General features: G+C 35.8%; 1 protein-coding gene across 4 annotated transcripts in view; it reads left to right on the forward strand.

Annotated features, from left to right (window-relative positions):
* Nucleotides 1-19,143, forward strand: part of LOC123565369 (solute carrier family 12 member 3-like) — a 108,101-nt gene that overhangs the window by 81,489 nt on the left and 7,469 nt on the right. For 3 of the 4 annotated variants that reach the window (XM_053549882.1, XM_053549883.1, XM_053549884.1), the window contains 5 exons: nucleotides 11,915-12,121; nucleotides 12,405-12,519; nucleotides 13,784-13,870; nucleotides 15,502-15,619; nucleotides 15,934-16,001. In XM_053549882.1, coding sequence (XP_053405857.1) covers nucleotides 11,915-12,121; nucleotides 12,405-12,519; nucleotides 13,784-13,870; nucleotides 15,502-15,619; nucleotides 15,934-16,001 — 595 coding nt within the window. Of the gene's footprint in view, nucleotides 1-3,716; nucleotides 3,771-11,914; nucleotides 12,122-12,404; nucleotides 12,520-13,783; nucleotides 13,871-15,501; nucleotides 15,620-15,933; nucleotides 16,002-19,143 lie in introns of all 4 variants that reach the window. The other variant, XM_053549881.1, reaches the window with a different exon arrangement.

Consider the following 19,143-nt stretch of genomic DNA (forward strand, 5'->3'; position numbering starts at 1 on the left):
AATTCTCTGTTTATTGTATCTGTAATTTTTCTCTGCATTTGGCAGAGCTATTTTGTATAAAAAGTACATATAGCTGCACTATTTTACATAAAATCTAAACATAGAATTTTGCATGAAGTCTAGAGCAGAACTATTTTGTATAAAATCTAATTATAGCAAAACTATTTTGCATAAAGTCATAAATTTTATGAAGCTCTGGCATTTTTCTTAATATCTGAATTTAGCTGAATTTGGAATGTTTACTATTAGAATTAATTCAAATGATACAACCAAAATTCTTTAATTGTTTTAATGTTGTCTGTTCTTCAGGTCTGTTTGTTGTTTTCTTTTTCTTCCTATGTTGGATTTTAGTTCAGTAGTTTTTCAGTTATTTAAGGGATTATTGTGAAACTTTGTTTCTTTTGTTGTAAATTCTTGGCAGATAAGACTGTATTAAATCACAATACTGTTACAAGTAGGGGATTTCAGACAGATTAGAGGATGGGATCAAAAGTAATGCCACTGGATAGTGATAACGGCTATTTTTAGCGCGAGTACAAAAGTCAAGCCTTGCACGTGTTCCCCATTGTAATAGCTTTCAATTGACGTATAAACTATACATGTAGACGCAATATCTCGCTCACAATTCACATTTGCACAAACCCTACTCGTAGGCGGTTAGGCAAAATGGTTGGTAAAAGTGTAAAAAATGTGAACGAAATTAGGTCTTACATTTAGACTTGTGCTTCACTTGGAAGAGGTTCAAAGGACATTTATGCTGACATATGTGCTGTTTATGGTAGTAATGATTCAATGTCCTTTTCCACAGTTTGCAGATGGGTTAGGAAATTTTGTGCAAGCGTGGAGTCTGTCAAAAATGCGCCTAAAACTGGTCGACCTAAGTCTGCAAGTAGTCCAAGGATTGTTGAAAAAATCAAACAATAGTTCTTTCTGACACAAGATATACTTCTCAACAGATTGCGGACATGGTTGGCATTTCAAAAGCATCTGTGTTGTGCATTCTGCGAAATATTTTGAAATTAAGAAGAAAAGTGTTAGGTGGGTCCCGCATTTGCCTCACTGATGAGCAAAAACGCATGCGCGTTAATATGGCACGCAAGCTTTTGAAAAGGTTTCAAAGATACGATCAAAAAACATTTATGAATGTAGTAGCAGGTGATGAGTCTTGGATACATTTCTTCAAACCTCATTGAAAAATTAGTAATCGAGTATGGCTCACCAAAAATGCCAGAAGGCCTTGCATTGCCAAAAGGATTGCAAGTGTGAAAAAGGTTATGTATGCCATATTTTTCACTACTAAAGGTCTCGCCATCCAGGTTCCTGTACCTAAAGGCAAGTCAATGAATGCCAAGTTTTATAAGAAAAAAGTTCTTAAAAAGCTTCTCAAGTATTTCCAGAAATGTCGACCAAAGACGGGTATCCGAGGCATCCATTTGTTACATGACAATGCCTGGAGTCACAAGGCTGGGATTGTGATGTCGTTTTTGAATGAACAGGGAGTATATGTTCTAGAACACCCACCCTATTCTTTGGATCTAGCCCCCTGTGACTTTTTCCTTTTCCCTCGTCTCAAGAAAAAGCTTGCAGGCAGAAAATATGCATCCCGCCAAAAGTTGGGGGCCGCCATTTTTAACCTCCTTAGTGATATACCTGAAAAAGACTATCAGAAAGCTTTTAAGGATTGGATTAAAAGATTGAGACGTTGTGTATCTGTCAAAGGAGATTACTTTGAAGGTTTGAAATAAAGATGTTCTTAATCCAACCTTTAGTTGTCATTTAACACCATTGGTTGCATTACTTTTGATCCCATCCCCGTAAGAAAGTCACTTCTTAAACAGATCCAGAATGTAAAGTTATAATCCTGACTTTGTGAACAGTGTCAAATTCTAACTTATTGGACAAAAATGTTGAGCATGTGATCTCAAAGTGAGGGTTCAATGATTGTTGAGCTAGCTGAGAAGGATACAAAACTTTAACGCATCTTTGTGCAGCAAATATTATTGAAAAAGGAAGTAGTAGCTCTCACTGCAGCTAAAGTGGCATTTAGCTGTTGTTTCAACGTTAGAATTTTAGTTTGTTTGGAAAATCGGTGTTATTTTGTTACACTTAAAAAATATTGCATGCATCGAGGTATTTATTTTGTAAAACTTGGGAATTTTCTTTATGATGGTAACGAGAGCGCTTACAGATTTGTTCCACTATTTTCTATTGTCTGTAGATAGGACTTTTACCAAATTACATACAAGAGTTTTGTTTATTTCTATGTAAGATCAAGATATCTTTTACAGAGTGAATGCACAAGTGGTAAATGTTACTTCTGGTGTTCACAAGTGAAAGATATTGGAACTTACATGTCAAAAAAATGAATTTTCTTCTTTATTTGATGTTTTCAATGATTTTAACCAAACTTTTTGCATTTGCTTTTATTTGTACAGTGAAAAATATATGTATTATTATATCCCCGCAAAACAAAGTTGAAATTATTACAAGTATTTCACTCATATATTGCAATAGTTTACTGTAAAAGCTATAATAAAGTTGTCTCTGATATCTAATTTCATCACAAAACTTTTTCAACACCAGTAATTGTCCCCTGCCAATTTTTAGCCAGAAGGATTATTGTTTTGGCATTGTCTGTCCAGCTCTTAGGCTGTTACTGTGTCCATCTGTTCATCGGAAATTGAAAGTGCTTATAAGTCAAAAAAGTATATAAGCTAGAATCACCAGACCTTACATAATTATTGATTGTTTTCCCCCTTGATTTGGTAACTAAACAGGAATTTTTGACTGTATCTAAGTCAACTATTGATGGATCTTTACGAAACTCTAGACAAATGTATATCACTATAGGGCAGTGGTGCAGTCACATCTTTCATCAGGATCTCTTCAGTAACATTGGAGTTATTGCCCTTTAATTGTTCTAAATTTCAATATTTGGCAGAGCCAGTTTCAGTTTACAATATGGTCCACTTTATTTTTCTGCTGTCCATTTTCCCTTGTATTTGATGGTAGGTTCTCGGTTTGTTTTGCCAATAGATCAAATTTTGTTGAACAGTCTGTCATAGGTTCTTTAATTTCTGACTGCTCAGTTTGTAAATACGTAAGTAACAACTTTATTTATAGTGCATGCACATCTTTCATCAAGATCTTTTCAGTAACATCAGAGTTATTGCCTTTTTATTATTTTACAATCCATAAATTTGCACATCTTTCACCAGGATCTAATCTGTAACAGAGTTATGCATGCCCTTTAATTGTTTTAAATTTCATAAATTCCCACAAAACAAAGTAACCCATGGATGGATCTTCATGAAACTTAATAGAGCATTATAGAAAAGAGTTTTCTACTTGATTTTGTAACAAATAGGAACCAACAACTGTTGCATGGTCCTTTCGTACATAAGTTGTGTATATCTGGAAATGAAATATTTTTTAAAATATAGTTCGCTCATTCACAAAACAACCTATTCTGCAGGGGATATAAATATACAGAATTTGCTTTTTATAACTGCTTTTCAGAAGCTGTTTTTATTCTAAAATCAGTGATCATAATTTGTTTTAAGGAGCTCGAGCACGCTTCAGAAGAAAACTGTAAAACACTGTAACAGCTACAGTAATGATCTTACAATGCATTCTGCTTGTTGTTTTTGTAGTTCTTATTCTGTATTGAAATGTTCCTGAAATGTCTGAATTTCTTTCATTACAAAACAAATAAGCAATGCTGGCCTATCTTGGGGTGTATGATTATCAAAAGGATTTGCGTGTAAAAGGTCAGTGGCTCGTAAAGATGTTCTTGTGCTGTGTGAAAACTTCCAATCATGTACATGTCTGTGAAACCTCTGCCTTGATGACATGCCTGTTATGCATCTTTATCCTGGCTTTACTGTTGTGATGAAATTGATACCATGTTACCCCGTGTCAACAATAAGGTGGTAAGAGATTATGGTTGCATGGTATTCACTGGTATGCAGGTTCTGCTGGTATTACCATATATACTCGCATATAAGGCAGATCTCTTATAAGACGGGGTTAATAGCCTTAATATGTAAGTTAACACGAAGTATGTGTACCAGTATATTCATGGCCCCTTTGAAGAAGAGGGAATATGTTTTTTTGCTCATTGTCTGTTGATCAACCAGTAGACCATTCGGTTTCCAATCAGTAATTAGAGAATACTAGTCTTAGACCTGATATAGTCAAACTTCATAGGATGATTGCCTGTATACAATAGATGACCTGTAGTGTTTTGGGCCAGTAAGTCAAAGATCATAAATTAAATGAGCTTTAGGTTGAAAATGTTTTTATGCCCCCGAAGGGAGGCATATAGTTTTTGAACCGTCTGTCTGTCGGTCTGTCAGTCTGTTGGTCTGTCAGTCTGTCCGCAATTTTCGTGTCCGGTCCATATCTTTGTCATCAATGGATGGATTTTCAAATAACTTGGCATGAATGTGTACCACAGTAAGACGACGTGTCGCAGGTCCGTAGCTCAAAGGTCAAGGTCACACTTAGACGTTAAAGGATAGTGCATTGATGGGCGTGTCCGGTCCATATCTTTGTCATCGATGGATGGATTTTCAAATAACTTGGCATGAATGTGTACCACAGTAAGACAACATGTCGTGCGCAAGACCCAGGTCCGTAGCTCAAAGGTCAAGGTCACACTTAGACGTTAGTGGATAGTGCATTGATGGGCGTGTCCGGTCCATATCTTTGTCATCGATGGATGGATTTTCAAATAACTTGGCATGAATGTGTACCACAGTAAGACGACGTGTCGTGCGCAAGATCCAGGTCCGTAGCTCAAAGGTCAAGGTCACACTTAGACGTTAAAGGATAGTGCATTGATGGGCGTGTCCGGTCCATATCTTTGTCAACGATGGATGGATTTTCAAATAACTTGGCATGAATGTGTACCACAGTCAGACGACATGTCGCACGCAAGACCCAGGTCCGTAGCTCAAAGGTCAAGGTCACACTTTGACGTTAAAGGTCATTTTTCATGATAGTGCATTGATGGGCATGTCCAGTCCATATCTTTGTCATTCGTGCATGGATTTTAAAATAACTGTGCATGAATGTGTGACACAGTAAGATGACGTGTCGCGCGCAAGACCCAGCTCCGTAGGTCAAAGGTCCTAAACTCTAACATCGGCCATAACTATTCATTCAAAGTGCCATCGGGGGCATGTGTCATCCTATGGAGACAGCTCTTGTTTTTTCTGCTCATAACTCAAGAAAGCTTTGGCCTACAGTCATCAAGCTTCATGGTATGATTGCCAGTAGCCAGTAGATGACCCCTGTTAAGCACAACTTAGTGATATGACCTACTTTATTTTTTGATAACATTTAAAACATTGAGTGGGTCTGCAATTGTTTGCCATTAATTGGTATTGGTGTATACATGTATATAGCTTGGAGCATGATGTGTTTTATGTTTTACAGCCCAGCAAGACACTGTCTCTCTAAAACATGTGGTTAAATCTGGAGCTTATTTACTCTATTTCAAACTTGCTAAATTAAAAGGTACCTTTCTACCACATGTTATCTTTATATTTCTTTATTTTTCTTTTAGCCCATGACACTTGAGCTTTTACAGTACTCTTCTACATTTTATGAAAAGCACTCGATTATGAAATTTGATTTATAATTGGCATAAGTTAACCCACAGCTTAACATCAAGCTTTTTTTTAGCTTACCTGTTACATAGTGACAAGGTGAGCTTTTGTGATCGTGCAGCGTCCGTCGTCCATCGTCTATTGGTGCGTGCGTAAACTTTTGCTTGTGACCACTCTAGAGGTTACATTTTTCATGGGATCTTTATGAAAGTTGGTCAGAATGTTCATCTTGGTGATATCTAGGTCAAGTTCGAAACTGGGTCACGTCCGATCCAAAACTAGGTCAGTAGGTCAAATAATAGAAAAACCTTGTGACCTCTCTAGAGGTCATATTTTTCATGGGATCTGCATGAAAAGTGGTCAGAATGTTCATCTTGATAATATCTAGGTCAAGTTTGAAACTGGGTCACATGCAGTCATAAACTAGGTCAGTAGGTCAAATAATAAAAAACCTTGTGACCACTCTAGAGGCCATATTTTTCTTGTGATCTGTATGAAAGTTGGTCTGAATGTTCATCTTGATGATATCTAGGTCAAGTTTGAAACCGGGTCAACTGCGGTCAAAAACTAGGTCTAAACATAGAAAAACCTTGTGACCTCTCTAGAGGCCAAATTTTAAACGGATCTTCATGAAAATTGGTCAGAATGTTCACCTTGATGATATCTAGGTCAAGTTCGAAACAGGTCACATGCAGTAAAAAACTAGGTCAGTAGGTCTAAAAATAGAAAAACCTTGTGACCTCTCTGGAGGCCATATTTTTCATGAGGTCTTCATGAAAATTGGTGAGAATGTTCACCTTGATGATATCTAGGTCAAGAACAAAACTGGGTCACATGCCTTTAAAAACTAGGTCATTATGTAAAATAATAGCAAAACCTTGTGACCTCTCTAGAGGCCATATTTTTCAATGGATCTTCATAAAAATTGGTCAGAATTTTTATCTTGATGAAATCTAGGTCAAGTTCAGAACTAGGTCACATGAGCTCAAAAACTAGGTCACTATGTCAAATAATAGAAAAAAACGACGTCATACTCAGTTCATGTGGGGACAGGTGAGCGATTCAGGACCATCATGGTCCTCTTGTTTTCATTTAGTATATGAAATGGCTGCTTTATGTAACCCAGCATTGCAGAATCTTCAGTTCAACAGATTTAGAAATTGTCTTAAATTTATCGCACTGTCATGATGAGAAAGTAATCAGCTTCATGGTTGATGATTGGTAGTTCTTCCAGGGTTGTGACTGTGTGATCATGCCTTAAGTGATGTCCAAAGAGGCAGCCTGGGGTCCTCCTGCAGATCATACTGTCACTTGTCAGTAGTTTATACACCTCTGTATTTACCTTCTATTGTTCACAGTACAGTAGAAGATATGTCGAGGGCTGAGCGCGAAACTATTGTATCTTATTCTTTATTTATATACAGTTACAATAGTTTCGCGCTCAGCCCACGATGTTCAAAACTCTGTGACCAGAACATATCATCAACATAGAATAATTACATTTATGAAAATTAAAGTTGTTTGTTTCTGACAGTGCATGTACCACGTGGACATGAAGTAGAAGCATTCAATTACCATTGCTTAATACAATATTATTCTGTTTTCAGAGAGAGTAAATAAGTATTTATCTTTTTAATAATAAAATTCACACCATTCGACAAAATGTTTGCATGTACACAATTTCTATATTAAATATATAGGGGCCTTCGTGGCAGAGTGGCTAAGGTCGTTGGCTTCAAATCACTTTCCCCTCATCGATGTGGGTTCGAGCCTCACTCGGTGTTTTGAATTCTTTATGTGAGGAAGTCATCCAGCTGGCTTATGGAAGGTCGGTGGTTCTACCAAGGTGCCCGCTTGTGAATGAAATAATGCACAGAGAGGCACCTGGGATCTTTCTCCACCATCAAAGCTGGAAAGTCACCATATTACCTATGATTGCATTGGTGCGATGTTAAACCCAACAAAAACAAAAAATATTAAATATATAAGAAATGATTCATTGAATTTTACAATATAAAATATAAACTAAACCAATGATAGGTACGAACATCTTGTGCACTTGCTTAATGAATATCATTGACATGGATTTTACATTGCTTTGAGCTCCAGTAAGTGATTTTTTGTCAAGCCCGCTTGCGGAAGCGAAGACATAGTCGTCCAAATGGCATGCGTCATGCGTACGTCCAGATTTGTTTATCAAGATCATAACTTTGACATGCATGGAGCAATCTTGTTTGTATTTGGCATGTCTGTTCAGCTTAATGAGACAAAGTACCGTGTGCAAACCCCAGGTTCGTATCTCAAAGGTCAAGGTCACAGTTGGAGGTCAAACGTCATGTCAGATCTTATCTGGCCCATAACTTTGACATGCATGGAGGAATCTGGTTTATATTTTGCATGGGTGTTTAACTCAATGAGATGGACTGTCGTGTGCAACCCCAGGTTCCTTTCTCAAAGGTCAAGGCCACAGGGTTGAAAGGATGGGCTCGACATGTTGTCCGTGGGCATTTAGTTTTAAATTGTTTAGACAATTTTCTATGAAACAGCCTAGTCCACCATACAATATAGCTTATAAGGAATATTTCTGACAATCATTGAGCTCTGAAGTATGCATCAGTTTCAAGATAACCGGGTCTGCACAGTGAAGTTTTCTGGATAGATACAGTTTACACTCAAATGATGAAAGACGAAACTAAGATGGTGAAAACATAAAAGTGGAAAGTCGAAGTCATGAGGGTGGAAGTTGAAACGACAGTCACTTTACTTGAGGATATTAAAAACCGAAACTACCTCATGATGTCATGTTTCATTATCGTAGTTTCTGATGTTTAGCATTGGCTTTCATCTGTTCAGCATCAGCTTTCATCATCATGGTTTTGGGGAGAAAAATTTAAAAAAACAACAGTGCGAACTGAATACAGTAAATTACTTGATGAAATCCATGAAGACATCCTATGGAAGAACAGAACGTAATAAAGCAGAAGTAATAGCGGACTTGGCTTGACTCGAATCTGTTCCTAATATTGAACAATTAGGGAAAAATTAAGTACAGACAACTCTGACACCTTGTGTTCAATTGTAAGTGAAAATCTATATTTGTTGTATGGTTACAGAAAATATGATAAAGAGATTTTAATTGGTTAGGCATCATAAAACATCCTAGCAGGGGTGTAAACTTTGATACATATCAAATTTAAGGACTGAAAAGAAACATCTTTGCCCAGCCTGATAGGCAAATGTTTTATATCAATATATTTAATATTTTAAACATATTCTCTTATCCTTTATTACATACTCAGTCTAAGAAATAAGCAAAATTGCAAATTAATTACCAAACATACTGGCAAAATAACATTTATTAATTTAATTTAATTTAACAAACCATATTTATGCCACATGTAATTAATGCCACATGAGTGAGAAAAGGGGAGACTTTCTTAGTTTCAAGTTACAAAAAGATGGTAAGGAAGACACTACTAAAGTATAATAAATAAAAATATAAACAGGAACCATATTATTTTTTATCCGAGTCCTGTGTCAAGATACCATTGTTCATCAGTTTAGTTTAATAGTCTAAATTGCTAAAAAAAAAAAAAATGCCCAACACACATTACCATAACTTGAAGTGGTGTAAAATCAGTGTAAACAATATCCATTCAACAGATACACATGGCATAAATCCCTACTCCTGTAAACAGCCTTTTAATATGTAGTGAGAAATTCAGGGACCAGAAACAGCACTTAAAACTATGCTGGCATTAGAAGACAAATGAATGGTCATTTTTAATGCAGTACAACTTTAATATTTTCAAGAGACCACATAAGGGAAGGGCAGAATGCAGTCTTGTTGACACAACTGTTCCCTTTATACAAGGTTCATAGTTCTTTAACAACACGAAAAGGAAACTTAATATAAATGGACTTTTAAAAGACGAGGTCTCTGCAGCAAGTATGACCCCGAAAGTAAGACTTGAAACTGTTAAGGATCACTTGGATGTTTGCTCTTCTTGTCTATAAAAAAACTACTTTACAATTAAGACTGTATTATTTTATGTTAAGTTTTATGTTCAACTTCATACCTCACCTGCATTTTCTTTAGATAAGATCCGCTTATCTGGCATGTCTTTAAGTTTTTAGCTCACCTGAGCCAAAGGCTCATGGTGAGCTATTGTGACCGCTCAATGTCCGTCATGTGTCCGTCAACATTTTCTAAAAAAATCTTCTTCTTGAAAACCACTGGGCAGAATTACATTAAACTTCACAGGAATGATCCTTGGGTGGCCCCCTTTCAAAATTATTCAAAGAATTGAATTCCATGCAGAACTCTGGTTGCCATGGCAACTGAAAGGAAAAACTTTAAAAATCTTCTTCTTGAATACCAGAAGCCCTAGAGTTTAGATATTTGGTATGAAGCATTGCCTATTGGACCTCTAGCAAATTTGTTCAAATCATGACCACAGGGTCAAAATTGACCTTGCCCCAGGGGTCACTTGATTTTACTTAGGAAAATCTTAAAAAATCTTCTTCTCAAAAACCAGAAGCCTAGAACTTAGATATTTGACATGTAGCATTGCCTAGTGGACTTCTACTTAAGTTGTTCAAATCATGACCCCGGGGTCAAAATTGACCCCGCCCCAGGGGTCACTTGATTTTACATGGGAAAATCTTCAAAAAATTCCTAAAAATAAACCAGAAGGCCTAGGGCTTAGATATTTCACATGTAGCATTGCCTAGTGGACCTCTACAAAATTTGTTCAAATCATGAACCTTGGGTTCAAAATTGACTCCGCCCCAGGGGTCACTTGATTTTACATAGGAAAATCTTCAAAAATTTTCTAAAAATAAACCAGAAGGCCTAGATCTTAGATATTTGACATGTAGCATTGCCTCAGACTTCTACAAGATTTGTTCTAATCATGACCCTCCGGGGTCAAATTGACCCCGCCCCATGGGGTTACTTGTTTGTACATAGAAAAATCTTCAAAATTTTCTAAAAATAAACCAGAAGGCCTAGAAGTTAGGTATTTGACATGTAGCATTGCCTAGTGGACCTCTACAAAATTTATTCAAACCATGACCCCTGGGGTCAAAATTAATCCCATCCGAGGGGTCACTTGATTTTACATAGGAAAATCTTAAAAAATGTTCTAAAAACAAACCAGAAGGCCTAGAGCTTAGATATTTGACATGTAGCATTGCCTAGTGGACCTCTACAAAATTTATTCAAATCATGACCCCCGGAGTCAAAATTGACCCTGCCCCAGGGGTCACTTGATTTTACATAGGAAAATCTTCAAAAAGTTTCTAAAAATAAACCAGAAGGCCTAGATCTTAGATATTTGACATGTAGCATTGCCTAGTAGACTTCTACAAAATTTGTTCAAATCATGACCCCTGGGGTCAAATTGACCCCTTTGGGGTTACTTGATTGTACATAGAAAAATCTTAAAAATTTTCTAAAAATAAACCAGAAGGCCTAGAGCTTATATATTTGACATGTAGCATTGCCTAGTGGACCTCTACAAAATTTGTTCAAATCTTGACCCCCCCCAGGGTCAAATTGACCTAGCCCCAGGGGTTACTTGATTCTACATAGGGAAATCTTCATAAATTTGCTACAAATAAACCAGAAGGCTTAGATCTTTGATATTTGATATGTAACATTGCCTAGTAGACTTCTACAAACTTTGTTCACATCATGGCCCATGGGGTAAAAAATTGGCCCCGCCCCAGGGGTTACTTGATTGTACGTCAGAAAAATTTCCAAAAAATTTCTAAAAATCATCAGTTTGACATTTGAAACATGTAGCTCATATTACTGCCTGGTGAGCGATCCAGGGTCATCATGACCCTCTTGTTTAGATATTGGTACATGACCCAGCACCCCACCTAGCATGTTTTAAGGCATGTTTTAAACCTTTCTTCTTTAAATATTGGCACTAACCCCCACCTTCCTCTATCAGGCATGTTTTAAAGCTTTTTCTTTAAATATTGGTAATTTACATCCCCCACTTGGCTTGTTTTTTGTTGGCATTTTTTTTATATATAAGTATCAAGTAGTGATATTGTATTATTTATAAAGACATGCTAGGCTATATAGATATTTCAAGACAGACACTCTGTTTTAGGGTTAGGTGTTTAGTGACATTCTGAAATAAATTATGAAGTGTAAAATTGATTAGTCATTGACTTTGTGATGGCATTGATGTTACTTCAGTTGAAACCATAAAGAAAACTAAAAGTTTGGATGTTAAGTTAGTACATTAATTGAAATTCTTCTTCAAAATAATCTTTTTCAGCAATGGAAGAAGACAGTCCATTACCAAGTCCGTCCCGCCGCAACAGTAGCCCAGAGGTAGAGACTCCACCGCAGGACCTGGAGGCACAGACGCCAGAGGACTTAAACACAAGTTTCTCACGGTCACTGTCAAAAATTGAATCAAGTATACACTTTGCAAAGAAACAGAAGGGAACTATTGATGTCTGGTGGCTCTTTGATGATGGAGGTATTTTTTTCCGTTTGAAAAAAGTTTTAAGCCCTAGAAAAATATCTTGTGTACAGTTATATATTTTGCAAGTAAATAATTTTTATATTGTATATTGATTGTAAAGATGATTTTGACAGAGTTAAACTATTGCTTTTTGTTAGTGCTTCCTTCAAAAATTGACTGGTTAGGTCATTAAATGAAGGCATGGAACCCTAAAGCACTGGTCAGTGCAGCAATTACTGACAGTTGGAAGCCTTGGGCATGGAACCACTTATCTAGTTACTTCTATTGCATGTTTTAGGTCTGACGTTACTGGTACCCTACATCCTGCAAACTAAACAACAGTGGAAGAACTGTGGATTGCGCGTCTTTACTGCAGGAACCAAGAGAGGGGAACTTGTCAGGGAACAAAAACAGTAATTAATTTTATTTCCTCACTTAAGCCTAGGATCTGCCAGAAACGGTGTTCTAGATATATTTTAATAACAGTAGTGCACAATTTTAAACTAAGAAAGAATTTATAAATGCATATAAATTTAAGGAAGTTATAGTTATAAGAAAAAAAAGAAGCACATTTTCATCTATAAATTACGGTCAGAGTATAAATTGAGTGGTTCTCCAGGGGATAATATTGAGAGCAATGTCTAGTTTGGATACCTGCAGATTTGTACCTCGATCATGGTGTATTATGTGATAATGTATGAGTGTCTAGTTAACTGTTTAATTACATTGTTAATTTTTGAATAAAAACAGTTGACAGTTATCAGTTCCTTACTTTTTGAATATTTTATACTCTCTTTGAACCCCACAAAAGTGTTACAAATTATTAAGATTTTTTGAGTTACTGTTACATTGTATATATTTCAAGGGCAGAGGTGTTCGGGCCAAAGACAGCAAGTTTTGTGCATGGTTTCAACTCAGAAGTTTTATTTCCAACATTGTTTTTTCTGTTTATCTAAACCTGTTACACATAAACACATTAAAGGTTTTGCATTCTTAAGCATGATTTTTGCTACAGACAACATACACCACCTCACTTCATACCTCTAGTTTCATTCGGAATTAAATATTTTCAGTTCATGCTAACTTGTGAATAAAGGTCAGGGGAGCATAAAGACAACCTTTTGACTTTCTTAGCATGGTCTTAACATTCAAACCATCAGTGAACCAAGTTGACCTGGCTGTAAAGTGTTTCGTTTACAAATTAAACATTTACGTTTATTCTAACCTGTGAATAAGAGACCGCATGCACTATTTGACTTTCCCATTTTAAACAGGCATTACCAAACTTTTTGGAAACTAAATTTTCATGTTATTTCAGTTAACTTGCCATTTAACCAGCTTTAAAATATCAGTTTACATGTAATTCTCTCAAAACATACCAAAAAAAATAAAAAAGTTTAAATCAAAATATTTATGGCATCTTAGGTAATGACATGCACCATAAACAGAACATCTTTATGACAGGCCTTGATACTAAAGTGGAATAAGTGTGCCGATATATAAAAATTTTAAAACAGTTTATGTCTGATAATGTTTGTCACCATGTTTATTGTGTTTCTAAAGAGCAAAGAAAAATTACTGCACCATGCCATCATTACAAGTAAAAACATTTTTTTCAGTTTTTCCAGCTTATTTCAGCAGATATTCTTTTCATTAAAGCTTTCACATGCTTTTCAGAATGGCACAGTTATTAAGCAAGTTTCGTATAGAATGCCAGGATATGAAAATTATTGCTGATATTGGCAAATTGCCAACAGAGAAAAGGTAAGTTGCCTCCATTGATTGACAGCTTTAAATTCAAAAAAGTAGCTTGTAGTTGTGTTATAGTGTGTAAGCATGCCAGTTCCCATTGAATTGATATCAGATTTCAATTGATGAAAATTTTTTAAAGTACATGCAGTTTTTCTGTAGCATTTGATATAATTGTCCATACAACTACTTAGAAGTGTTCCAGTTTATATTTTATAACTAGGTCTTACAAGTCTTCCCTGTATGTTTTATTAATATGTTTAGCCCGCCCTTACCATGCTGGACATCGCTAAATTCTGCCTTTGTGTCCAGTGTAAATCATGATCAGCCTGCACATCAATGCAGTCTTATCATGATCTGCATTGTTCACTATTCAGTATCTTTTTAGCTCGACTTTTCAAAGAAAAAGTGGAGCTATTGCACTCACCCGGTGTCGGCGTTGCCGTCACCGTTGGTTAAAGTTTTTGATAAAGTCAAATATCTCTGTTACTATAAAAGCTATTGACTTGAAACTTAAAATACTTGTTTACTATCAAAGTCTACACCAGGAGAAACAATTCCCATAACTCTAATTTGAATTTTGACAGAATTATGCCCCTTTTTTAACTTAGAATTTTTGGTTAAAGTTTTTGATAAAGTCAAATATATCTGTTACTATCAAAGCTATTGACTTGAAACTTAAAATACCTATTTACCATCAAAGTCTACACCAGGGGAAACAATCCCCATATCTCTGATTGAATTTTGACAGAATTATGCCCCTTTTTAACTTAGAATTTTTGGTTAAAGTTTTTGATAAAGTCAAATATCTCTGTTACTATCAAAGCTATTGACTTGAAACTTAAAATACCTATTTACCATCAAAGTCTACACCAGGAGAAACAATCCCCATAACTCTGATTGAATTTTGACAGAATTATGCCCCTTTTTAACTTAGAATTTTTGGTTAAAGTTTTTGATAAAGTCAAATATCTCTGCTACTGTCAAAACTATTGACTTGAAACTTAAATTACTTATTTACGATCAAAGTCTACACCAGAAGAAACAGTCCCTATAACTGTGATTTGAATTTTGACAGAATTTTGCCCCTTTTTTAACTTAGAATTTTTTGTTAAATTTTTTTTGATGAAGTCAAATATCTCTGTTACTATCAAAGCTTTTGACTTGAAACTTAAAATAGTTATTTACTATCAAAGTCTACACCAGAAGAAACAATCCCCATTACTCAGATTTGAATTTTAACAGAGTTATGTCCCTTTTTAACTTAGATTTTTTTTTACTAGCAAAGCTCTAATTCTAGCTCTAAAGCACTGAGAAAAGTCAAGCACGCTGTCTTACGGACAGCTCTTGTTTGGTAAGCACCCCTTTTAACAGTTAATGGTACTGTCCAAATTGGAAGATTGACAAGTTCATTATAGAAATTCAGTAGGGTAAGGGTTAATCTGTTAAAAGCTCTGATAGTGTTACAAGTATAATATATGGCTTCAGTAAATACTGAAAACTTAGAATCACTGTTAGTGAATCACATAGGATCCTTCTACCTTTAAGTTGGGAACCTTGTAAAAGAATTGATTTTGATAAGTTTTTATTGGAGAGGGAGAGGGCTTAAGTTCTTCACTTGCTAACATATCTTTGATTTTTTGTAGCAAGCAAGAGTTTAATGAATTACTGAAGGGTTTGGTTCTGGATGAAGACAATGGAGAGACAGTGGAACAATACCCCTGGAAAACAACAGAAGATGAAATGCTACTATTAAAAGAAAAGGTTAGAGTTAATACAGTTTTTGTACAGCATGGTTCACACAGACCTTGAAAGGTTGTGGACTGTTAAGACTGCTGATTTTGGCCAGGGAAAAGAAATTCCCCTAAATAGCTGTAAATTGTAGTATGCTTTATTGTCAAAACTATTTTAATAGAATTTTACGTGTTCAGGTCATAATAACTTTAAAGTTTAAAGCAGTAAGATAACATCAGGTGGTCAGGATTGTTATTGTAAGGTGCTGCAATTTTTTTTCTGAGATGTTGCAACTTAAGACTAAGTTACATATTACAGTTATTTTTTTTTTATGTATATTTTAGACAAATCGCCAGATGAGACTTCGTGAACTTCTGCAGGAACATTCTATGGATGCTTCTCTAATTGTCATGTAAGTCATTTGTCAATGAATTAGATATTTGTTATTTTGATAAAGTTGTTGACAGTTAAATACTACATGTAAGTATGAATGCTGTGTTGAAAACATCGTACTTGTCACAAAACTTCAGTGGAAATAGATTTGCAAGATCAATGCCAGTTGATGCAGTCTGTCTTGAATTTTGATTTAAGAATTAAATTAATGGGCCTCCAATATTTACAGTAATTTCTGGAAGGGCACCTGGTATCTTCCTTCAGCCATTAATCAGGAAAGTTGCCATGTAACCAATATTGTTTTCGTGTGGCTTAAAACAAAACAAAAGAAACAAGAACTTAATGAAGTGGTTTGAAAATACTTATGCTTAGTGATTTCACAATAATGCAGTTTTATTAAAGGGGAGTAAATCTCTCAGTATCCTTTAGGGATAGCAAAGGGGAACAAATTCCCAAGCCTTAATTTTTAAGTCTTCCCATAGTTGTTTCCCTTGAGGAAAGGTCAAGAAGTCACTTCCTCTTTCCTGGAATTCCACTATCTGGCAGCTGCAGCTTCATACTTACATGTAGTATTTAACTGTCAACAACTATATACCACAGTCATTGTCTGTGTGAGGTAAATACACTATAGTCATAGTTAGTGAGAGGTAAATATACCACAGTCACTGTCTGTGTGAGGTAAATACACTATAGTCATAGTTAGTGAGAGGTAAATATACCACAGTCATTATCTGTGTGGGGTAAATACACTATAGTCATAGTTAGTGAGAGGTAAATATACCACAGTCATTGTCTGTGTGAGGTAAATACACTATAGTCATAGTTAGTGAGATGTAAATATACCACAGTCATTGTCTGTGTTAGGTAAATACACTATAGTCATAGTTAGAGGTAAATACACTAGTCATTGTCTGTGTGAGGTACATACACAGGGCTTCGGAAATTTGCCGGTTTGTCGGTTTTGGACCGATTTTTGACTTTTCAGACCGATTCGTGAAGTGAAAAAACGAAAAAAATCGGTCCCGTAAAAATGGAGAAAAGTATAAATTTGGGTCTGATATCTCAATACACGACCACCTGCCAAGCAGGAAATTGTTGGTCGCACCCTCAGATAATCAATAAACGTATCAATCGGTCTGATTGTCACTTTGATAATCGGTCCATAATTAGCACGTGATGCAATCAGCGCTCGCGTGGCACATCCTTTAATGTTTGCAGACAGCCGGCCGACTGCAATGTCATTAAACATTTTTGACTGGTTTCCAAATGTTTCTGACTGGATCCAAATCATTTCGACGGGGATTCACTTCTTTTATTTAGAATCCGACGAATGGTTTATTTCAAAAGGTTATGTCTGATCACGGGAAAAAAAAAACAAAAGGTCACTGCATTTAATCATGTACATTATCGGTCTTTGATTTAAAGAGACATCACACGGAAAACCGATAAAAGTATTTTTTATAATAACTTGATTTGAAAAAATTACATGATTCATTTGTTGGGGCTCCAGTTGAAACAAGTGCAGAAAATCGTCTTTGAAACCCGACTGTACCAAAAAGAAAAAGAAAAAAAAATGGGCCGGCAAACATGAATGATAAAGAAAACCGGAGTGGCGCTGTTTATCAAATTGGTCTTTTAAAAAAAACGTTTCAAAATGAAATTTTGTTTACATCTGGAGAGAACATATAACTTTATAAAATGTAGTTGCTTATTGAAGTACAACGTAAGTGAAATGAAATATCCGTGGCCAACCCGCGTGACCTTTTGGGTACTATATATGCGGGAAATTCGATCTCAGTGTTCACATAACGTACACATTCGGTCCACGGCAGAGTATTCTTAAAATACTGAGGCTGTTTAGCAGAGAATATGTGTCGTGTAATTCACTTTGACGCATTGTATTTTATAGAATTCCGTCAAAGAATGAGGAAACATTACAGAGTATTTGCCGTGTATACGGTACCAAAGTCACGTGCGTTGGTTTTTAGACTAGTTACATACTCGGTGTCAATGCCGGCAATTTTATCCTTGCAGGAAAAACATCGAAATTTAAACAAAGTAACGATCACACATAACACTGAATAATTGTCTTCATTGTATGGTAACTCGCGGTGACCAGTAACTCAGTTTTAATGCATGACATGCTTATTTCTTTACTCTATCACGTTTTACAAAATATGTAATATTGGGAATGCGGTGGGTGGGGTAGCGCCGATGTCAGGATTTTCGTTTCGGACCGATTGAGTTATCAAAATTTCCGGAGCCCTGTACATACACTATAGTCATAGTTAGTGAGAGGTTAATATACTAATGGTTTAGTCGTAGACAGTGAGAGGTTAACTTACTGGAGTCAAAGACACTTCAAATAGAAGAAAGGTTACTTGGCCTCACTGGGATAAAAATTATTGAGTATAATTTTCTCAGATAAAGGACATAATTTAATTATCATAGATAAAAGACACACATAACGATCACACATAACACTGAATAACCATACATGTGATCTCCCGCGCGGGAGGGTCAAAATCCCGAATTTTTCACCTTGCCTCCCGTCTCCCGACCAGAACCATAATTCTCCCGCTTTTCACAAAAAAAAAAAAAAAAAAAAAAAAAAAAAATCAGTATTATCACTGGGTTGATAATTACCGAGGAGTGCAAAACATGTTTACACAGAAACGCAAAGTGTCACTGACTGTTGTGTATTATACATGTTTGACACACAGGTAGCTGGAGGAAAGAGTTGTTTTTCACAGGTGAAATTTGATAACATGATCATTAATTGTTTGTTTTCATAAGGGATTTGACAAGCAGGGCCTTTTCCATCTGTCTCACGGGGCCGAATATCGGCCCATTCTCAATGCTAATTAGGCTCCATTTTTTACCAATTTGAAGCAAACAACTCCCAGTCATAAGAAATAATTCCCAGCTGAAATGAATTTTTGATAATTCAAATTAATAAAATCACATAAATAATTGTTGGAAAAACCAACCCATTACTATTTTTAGAACATGAATGTTACTTCCCCTTATGCAGTTACGCCATTTTCTTCCAATGTTTACCAAATTAATTTGCTAATAAAGTCGGACTTTCATCGAAAATTGGATGAAAACACACACTCATTTATTTGATAACATCAATCTACCTTATTTTGGTAAAGGTA

Source organism: Mercenaria mercenaria, chromosome 8 (genome assembly GCF_021730395.1).
Source record: "Mercenaria mercenaria strain notata chromosome 8, MADL_Memer_1, whole genome shotgun sequence".
In the NCBI taxonomy this organism is placed as follows: Eukaryota; Metazoa; Mollusca; class Bivalvia; order Venerida; family Veneridae; genus Mercenaria; species Mercenaria mercenaria.